This window comes from Sciurus carolinensis, chromosome 14 (assembly GCF_902686445.1).
Source record: "Sciurus carolinensis chromosome 14, mSciCar1.2, whole genome shotgun sequence".
Taxonomy (NCBI): domain Eukaryota; kingdom Metazoa; phylum Chordata; class Mammalia; order Rodentia; family Sciuridae; genus Sciurus; species Sciurus carolinensis.
This window is the reverse complement of record NC_062226.1, coordinates 75,680,897-75,689,626: the sequence shown is the minus strand read 5'-3', so window position 1 is coordinate 75,689,626 and position 8,730 is coordinate 75,680,897. Positions and strand designations below refer to the sequence as shown.

The following is an 8,730-nucleotide window of genomic DNA, read 5'->3' as shown; positions in this document are numbered from 1 at the left end:
CTGAGCATCCTAAAGCCATAAAAAACTAAAATACTTCAGCCTGCTTATTCTTCACACTTTTTTTTCAAAAGCAAAATTACTGAATACCATAAAATCTGAATGCTTAGCAAGTTGTACTTACTTCTTGATGGCTTTTAGAATGAGGGAAGAACCAGGTATGCTGGCCCATGTCTATAATCCTAGAGGCTCAGGAGGCTGAGGCAGGAGGATCACAAGTTCAAAGCTAGCCACAGCAACTTAGTGAGGCCCTAAGCAACTTAGTGAGACTCTGTCTCAAAATAAAAAATAAGATAAAGGGTTGGGGATGTGGCTCAATGGTTATGCACCCCTGCGTTAAAAAAAAATGAGGGAGGGTAATTTTGAGCAATTATGATACTTTAATAGAGAGTAAATATTGCCTGGGATGTAGCTCTGAGGTTGCACGTGTGCTTAGAGTGCAGGAAGCCCTGGGTTCAATTCCTGGTGCCAAAAATTCCCAAAATGAAGCAAAACAAGACAGACAACAACAAAACACCACAAAAAAAAAAAAAAAAAAGAGAGAGAGAGAGAGAAAAGAAAAAGATAAGGTTTGTACTTCAATTTAAATGTTGTTGAATCAACATTTTTTCATGCTGTATCATGTAAATGCTAAGTGAGGGACAAAACAGTTTCTGTCTTCATGGTACATACATTCTAGGCAAAACATGACAAAAATTGATGAAAGTTAGATTTTATTTAGTCATTTATGTATTTATGCTGGTGATTGACCCCAGGGCTTTGTGCACCTTAGGCACACACTCTACCACTGAGCTGTACCCCCAAGTTTAATGAGAGCCTTTTTTTTTGGTACCAGAGATTGAACCCAGAGGTGCTCTACCCCTGAGCTGCATCCCCACCCCTTTTAATTTTGTTTTGAGACAGGGTCTTGCTAAGTTGCTAAGGGTCTCTCTAGGTTGCTAAAGCTGGCCTCCAATCTGCAATCTGCCTGCCTCAGCCTCCTGAAATCCTGGGATTACAGTCATGTCATCATTACATTGTGTCCAACCCCTCCCACCATGAAAGCTTTTAAATGAATATCCTTTTTGTCATTGTACTGAGGGAAGTTTGTAGTATTCAGAGACACTAAAGCAATTGGGAAGAACTTCTTAGCTGAATGGAATTAGCTTTTAGGAGGGTTGTATGTGACTTGTAAGGTAGAGTGACCCTATAAACAGGGGCATTTTGATATTAAAAGATGCTATTAAGCTGGGCGTGGTGGCACACACCTGTAATCCCAATAGCTCAGAAGGCTGAGGGAGGAAAATTACAAATTCAAAGCCAGCTTCAGTAATGGAGGAGGCCCAAAGCAACTCAGGGAGACCAGGTCTCTAAATGAAAAATAAAATGGGCTGGGGATGTGGCTTAGTGGTGGCTTAGTGGTTAAACACCCCTGGGTCCCTGGTACAAAAAAAAAAAAAAAAAGTGCTATTAATAGTTATGCTTCTGTAAAAGGCATAAACTGAGAGTCTTTTAGATAAACAGGGAGTTATGCCTCTACCCACAAGATCGAATTTATTGATGGTTGCAGAGGCACAGGCCTATAATCCTGCTACTCCGGAGGCAGAGGATTGCAAGTTTGAGGCCAGTGTGGGTGACTACGTGAGACCATGCTGCAAAATAAAAAGGGCTAGGAATTTAGTTTGGAACTCAGAGGTATAATGCCACAGGGTTCCATCCCCAGTTACCCCCGTCTTCCATCCAAGCTACAGCATGTTGTACTCTTTTCTCTATTTATCTTGATCTGTAATAGTAACACAAACACAATTCCTTGGCAAAGAAATAGTTGGCATTATTATTGTGTGTTCAGTTAAATGACTATTGCCAAAACAAATAATCCTAACCTCCTAGCTAAGAAGCAGCAAGTGCTTCAATGTTGTACATGAGTCATAAAACATAATCACATTGGTACTAAACCTTTGCCTTAAAGGATCTGGAAAATTAGTGAATTGTATGTATGGCAGAATAATGAGAAAATGTATAGCATGGGAATTTCAGCCATTTCTGTGACTCATTCTAAGATATGTGTAATTTTCACTTTTAATTAATTCTAATTTTAATTAATTTATTTATTTTTAGTACTGGGGATTGAACTCAGAGGTGCTTAATCACTGAACCACATCCCAACCCTTTATTTTTTTTTTATTTTGAGACAGGTTCTTACTGAGTTGCTTAGGACTTCCTTAAGTAGTTGAGGCTGGCCTCAAAGTTGAAGCCTCAGCCTCCTGAGTCACTGGGATTACAGGTGTGTGCCCCTGCACCTGGCTTCACTTTTAATTAATTTTTAAAATTAAAAACTAGGATCACATTACAGAATACTTGGAAGAAATGAAATGAAGGAAACATTTCTTCTTCATTTTTTATACCAATTGTTGACGCAGTTGTATTCAGACAATATCCATTTTCAAGCATTCTTGTTTCACTTTGCATAATTGTCATTGTTAGCATTTCCTAAGGGGTACATATATTTTATTTGGAGATAGGGTCTTGACTGGTTGCTCAAGTTGACCTCGAACTTGAGATCCTTCTGACTCAGCCTCCAGAGTAGCTGTAATTTCAGGCGTGGGCCAACATGCCCAGTAGGATAGTCATGTATATTCTTTTCAGATGAAGCTTTAAGGAACTTACAACCCCAAATATGAAAGTAATTCCAAATGCTTAAGACATTTGATATGCTGGGTAACAAGCTACCTTTAGTTCCCAAGTTGTATATAAAACACCTAAGACATTTGTTGAACAGTGCTTTGGGGCCAGGTGCAGTGACGTATGCCTGTAATCCTGGTGGTTGGGGAGGCTAAGGCAGGAGAATTGCAAATTTGAAGCCAGCCTCAGCAACTTAGTGAGGACCTAAACAACTCAGCAAGACCCTGTGTCTAGATAAAATATGAAAATAGGGCTGGAGATGTAGCTCAGTGGTTAAGGACCATTGGGTTCAATTCCTGGTACCAAAGGGGGGAAAAAATAAGTGCTAGGAGACACAAGTCCTCCTGCTCCCTGTACCACAGGCCAGTTAACTAGAGGAGAGACAGGTGTTGAAGCTAGGAAGACTTCATTCAAAAAGCTGGCTCAACAAGAAGATGGAGGACTCTGTCACAAAGTTCACCTTGCTGGGAATCTGATTTAGGAGTGGTTAATTTAGGTGATTGATGGGTGTTCCCAGATTGGTGGGTGCCTTTTCAGGGTGAGTGGGCCAGATGATGCACATCTGATCCTAATCACCGAGTCATGAGATGCTTTTCAGTTCTGTGAATCTCAAGAACAAAGATCATTATTTCCTTTGGGCTATTCTTGCCACTGACTAGTTTGCCAGTGTGCAGTTATTACACAATAAACAGGCTAGAGGGTGTAGCTGCCCTGAGGCACTTTTGCTGATTATCAAGCTCTTGGTAATGAAAGAAAACAGACTTCACCTGATTATTGTGGAAAACAAGGGTCAGGTGAGGTTAACTAGAAAGTGAGGCACAAGATGCAGCCTCTGTGTCCAGTTTCAACTGCAGATTCCCAGGCCCCAAGCACTCATTCCCATCCAGAGCTCTCGAATCAGGATTTCTAGGGTGGGACCCTGGAGTCTGTGTGTTTCACAGACCTCTCAATAGGTTGAAAGGATTGTCTATGTCCAAATTCAGTGGTGCACACCTATAATCCCAGAGGCTCAGGAGGCTGAGGCAGGAGAATCCCAAATTCCATGCCAGCCTCAGCAACTTATTGAGACCCTGTCTCAAAATTAAAAAGAAGAATGAATAGGATGTGACTCAGTTGGTAGAGCATCACTGGGTTCAATGCCTAGTATTTAAAAAAAAATAAGAAAGGAAAAGTTGCTAAGGACTTCTTATCACAAATACACCTATGCCCATAGCTAGCTGTGAAATTTAAATTTTAGAAGATTAATTAACAGTCCAGAATGGACTGAATCAGGTCAACAAATATTTTCTGAATAGTTTTTCAGTCATTGTGCTGAGCACCACAAAAACAAAGGTGAATAAGACATTGTCCAATCTGCAAGAAGCTCAAGTTTGCAGGAGGATGAACAATCAAAACCGAAACGCTACCTGGTGCACCATTGGTAGCACTCATTAATAGAAACAGTGCTTTATTTTCTTCTCTCTTGCTACCCTCAACACTTTTCTTCCTCTTCCCATTCTTCTCTCCAGTTTTCTTTTTTTTTTATGTCCTCTCTTTTTACCCTTTTTAAGTGTTCCAGTCTTCTAGTCCATCCTGCAAACATTCTAAGTGTTTGATTCCTGATCTAAAATTGTCTTAAGATATTGCTTCAGGAATACTAAAATTGGGTGAGTGTCTCTTACAAAGTGCTAGGCAAGCTGATGGATGCCACTGTCTTTAGCTTCTTTAAAAGAGTTGACACTCTAGGTTGTGTAAGGATCACATACTCCTATCCCAGGAAAACCTCACTTTGCAATAGGACTTTACAATAGCCATCCCATGCAAAAGCAGAGTCTCTACTCCACTTCTGTAAGTCTGAGTTCAATTTGTGGCCAACAAAATATATGGCAGAATTGCCATGGTTACGTGTCTGAGTTGAGCCTCAACTCAGACATGGTCCTGAGAACATGGTCCTGGAAAGAAGTCCACTGGGGAAGATCAGCAACCCCCCAGAACTGCCCAGCCATCCCTCAGAATTATGGGAAATTGAAAAAAAGAAAAACATGTTATTTTAAGTCACTAAATTTTGCGGTTATTTGTTGTGAGACAGTTTATCTTCCCAGTACATTCTCCCTGGAAGGTCAGCCACAGTTGCTCATAGGACAAGTACTCCAGTAGCTTAAGGAATTAGGCTTTTCCATTTCTGGTATGAAAACTGAGAGGTAGGAAATAAATGAGTTAACCAGAAACTTTCACACCTGCTCACTTATCTAGCATTGTCTTGTTTTTGTTTTTAATTTTTTAATAAAATATTTGAAATGTATATATAATGTCACAAGAAGTGCTAAAATCATATATACAGTCTGTTGAACTAAAATGGGAATCTTAAAATATTTTAAGTTTCATTCAAGTTCAGTGCACTTGCCTATAATTCCAGTTACTCAGGAGGCTGAGGCAGGAGGATTGCAAGTTCCAGGCTACCGTCAATAATTTATTGAGACCCTATCTCAAAAAATTATAAGGGCTAGGAATGTGGCTCAGGAGTAGAGCATCCCTGCGTTCAATCCCCAATACTGTAAAAGCAAACAAATGAACAAATAAAATAAATTTCATACATTTTAATTCTTTTTCATTCTATATTGAACCCAGGGCCTTGTGCATGCTAAGCTTATGCTCTACCACTAGCAACACTCCCAGGCCCCTAAAGTGTATATATTTTCAATTTAAGTATTTTCAATACTCCTCCTGAAATACTCTCTACATTATCAACGTGTATCATGGATAAGTTAATCCTTATTAGGAACCCACCATGTGCTAGACACTTTGCTAAAGGCCTTTTTGTTCCCCCCTGATGTTTGTGGTACTGGGGGTTGAACCCAGGGGTGCTCTACCACTAGATACACCCCAGCCTTTTAAATTTTCTTTTGAGACAGGTTCTTGCTAAGTGTTTAAGGCTGACCTCAAACTTGTGATTGGATCTCAACCTCCTGAGTAGCTGTGGTTATAAGTATGTGCCACAAAGCTGGCCAATGCCTTATTTTTAGCACATTATTAGCTATTATTTTATAAGATAACTGAGTTTCAGAAAAGTCAAATATTTGGTTAAAGTCACAAACTGAATAAATGGCAGAACTGGAATTCCAAAGACATTTTGTCTATATCAAAGTTCCTATTCAAAAATTTTGACTTCCATTTACTAGTGAGTTTTATTTTGCTTTTATTTAATTCTTTAAAACTTCACTTCAGCAAGTATTTATAAACCTTGAGCAAACCAACTTTCAGTACAGCAACATGAGCACAGCAAAAAATGTGTACATTTTCAGTGCTGATGAAATCTTTAGATTACATCCTCCTCAAAAGAAATTGTATGTGATTTACTTGATGGTGAAGTTACCCAAGTATTTCTGTAACATCCCTGAAGGTATAATAATTGGAACTTTTTGAGATAAGGTCATGACGTGTAGATACTATGTTTGGAATTACTGTAATACAACCATCAACTTTATTTAACCATCTTAAACGCTAGGAAAATGGATACTATTTTGCTAACAAGAACAAAAGGCCATCATAAAGGACTTTGTGACAGAGGAAGATCGCATCTGTCTACCCACCCAAATAATAACCTATGATACAAATTTGCATAGTAGGATATGTATTTCAAAATTATATAGCATAATAAATTAACTTAAAGCCTATTATTAAGGAAGTAATAAGTAAATTATTAAATGGGGAAATACTAACACATATATTTATGTGTGTGTGTGTATATATATATATATGACCATATATATATGTGTGTGTGTATATATACATATATGTATATATATATATATATATATAAAACCATCTTAATATGTAAAATTCACCAAGAGATGAAACTAGAAGATGATAGTCACAGAACATCGAGATTTTTTTAGCATCTTGGGTTCCAAATGTGTAGTCTTCTTGGTGGGTCTGCAAATTTCTGAGAGCTTCCAGTCTCTAGGGCTGTTAGAAAACTAGCAGAGGAGATGAATGAAGGATACAAATCAAGGGATACTTGCTTTCCTTAGAAGAGCTTGTGCACATGTTAAATGTTTACAGATTATTCTTTGAAGGAGATGAGTTAAGGAGAGAAAAAGAGAATCAGTTTCAATAGAAAAACAACAATAAAATACCAACACATATTCTGATTTTCATTTTCTTTCTTTAGTTGGATGCTTAACCACTGAGTCACATCCTAGCCTTTTTTGGAGACAGGTTCTCACTATGTTGCTTAGGGCCTCGCTAAGTTGCTGAGGCTGGTTTTGAACTTGCAATCTTCTTGCCTTAGCCTCCCCAGCCACTGGGATTGCAGGTGTGTGCTACTGTGCCTGGTCAAATTCCAGTTTTCTAATAAACAAAGAAATGCTCTTTAAAATCATGTTGAGAAATGGGGGAACAACATAGGGGAGAAAAAATGGAGGAACACAGTTAATAACTCTGTCTGCATATGGACTCACTGAACAAAAATTCAGACTGGACTTAATAGGCAGGTGTTCCTAATTTTAAGACACGTGTATGACAGCCTAGTCCTGTTAATTACAACACTTGTCATAATGTCAGCCTCACTTTGCCCATGTACTTTGGTGCCACCTCTCCCAACATACTGGGATTCATTCAAAATCATTGACCACAGCCTTAGTCATGACTGCCTTGCTGGGCAGCTGGACTCCCAGCAACTCAGGTGGCTGAGGCAGAACGATGGAAAGTTTGAGCTCAGCCTTGGCAATTTAGTGAGACCCTGTCCTTAAAGAAATAGATACATAAACAGGGTTGGGGATGTAGTTCAGTGGTAAAGCACCACTGGTTTCAATCCCCAGTACAACAAAACAAAACAAACAAACATACATGTCTCACTGTGTGTAGTGACTGCAGGCCTGTCCTTTTAGCCATCTGGTAAGTTGAGGCGGCAGGATCACAAGTTCAAGGCCAGCCTGGGCAATTTAACAAGACCCTGTCACAAAATAAAACTTTTATTTTTGTGGCATCTGGGATTGAATCCCAGGGGGGTGCTTAACCATTGTGCCACATCCCCAGTTCTTTTATTTATTTATTTATTTATTTATTTATTTATTTATTTATTTATTTATTTATTTAACTTGAGACAGGGTCTTACTAAGTTGTATAGGGCCTTGCTGAATTTCTGAGGCTGATCTGGAATTTAATATCCTCCTACCTCAGTCTCCCAAGCAGCTGGGATTACAGGCATGGACCGCCATGCCCAGCAAAATAAAACCTCTTTTGGAAGGGCCGAGATGTAGATCAGTTGCAAAGGCAAGGTCCTGGGTTCCATCCCTAGTACTCTGAGGGGAGGGACACTGTTCCATCTAAAGAACCTACCAAAAATAACAGAAATAACAAAAGCATTTGTATGGTACTTCACACAAAAGCAAAAAAAGTGCTTTCCTTTGTTCATTACAACTTCCATGAGGGAGGTGGGTTTTTTTCTATTATTCTCACTGCATAGAGAAGTAAACTGAGGCACAGAATTGACCTTTCCAATACCTCACAGGTAGTAAAAGCAGTGCTGTTAGTTTAAATCTTGGGCGTCCTCACCCCACCACACTGACGCAACAAGAACAATACAGTACCATAAAAATTGTCAGAGATGGAAGTGAACAATCCCATTTGATCCTCACTATACTTTCTTGGATCAAAGTGAAGTTGGAGTCACCTTCCTTTCTACACAGGAGGTAACTGAGGCCAAAAGCTATCGGGACAAAACCACAGGGCTGTAAAAGGCAGCGTGTGGAGGTGGAGCCTGAGTCCAGATTTTCTGACTCCACAGTCGCAAGCTCAGACAAGGCTTTGGTAGCGGGGCCTGCAAATCAAGGATGGATGCGTCGACTGTCACCCAGCGTTTACAGGTACTCTCAAGATGCTTCTGCCAGGCGGGGCACAAGGGACTTAGGCAAGTCACTAGATCGGAGCCCAGGGCTGCGGGTGGAGCCAGGCTCACAAATAATCTAACTAGGATCTAGAATAGCTAGGATTTACGAAATACTGGCTTGCGAGTTCTCTAGTCTCCACCCAAAGATGATTATCACAGCTGAGGTGTGGGCAAATGTAGAGGATCCGAGCGAAGGACAGGAC

General features: G+C 39.7%; 1 protein-coding gene across 6 annotated transcripts in view; it reads left to right on the top strand.

The window, feature by feature from the left end:
- The first annotated feature begins 8,459 nt into the window (after positions 1-8,459).
- The window catches only part of Trpm6 (transient receptor potential cation channel subfamily M member 6), a 150,298-nt gene continuing 150,027 nt past the window's right edge, over positions 8,460-8,730 (top strand). For all 6 annotated transcript variants that reach the window (XR_007105008.1, XR_007105006.1, XR_007105007.1 and 3 more), the window contains exon 1: positions 8,460-8,504. Coding sequence is in view for 3 of the 6 variants with exons in the window: in XM_047525125.1 (XP_047381081.1) it covers positions 8,472-8,504 (33 nt within the window). In the remaining 3 variants the exon portion in view is untranslated. The remainder of the gene's footprint in view (positions 8,505-8,730) is intronic.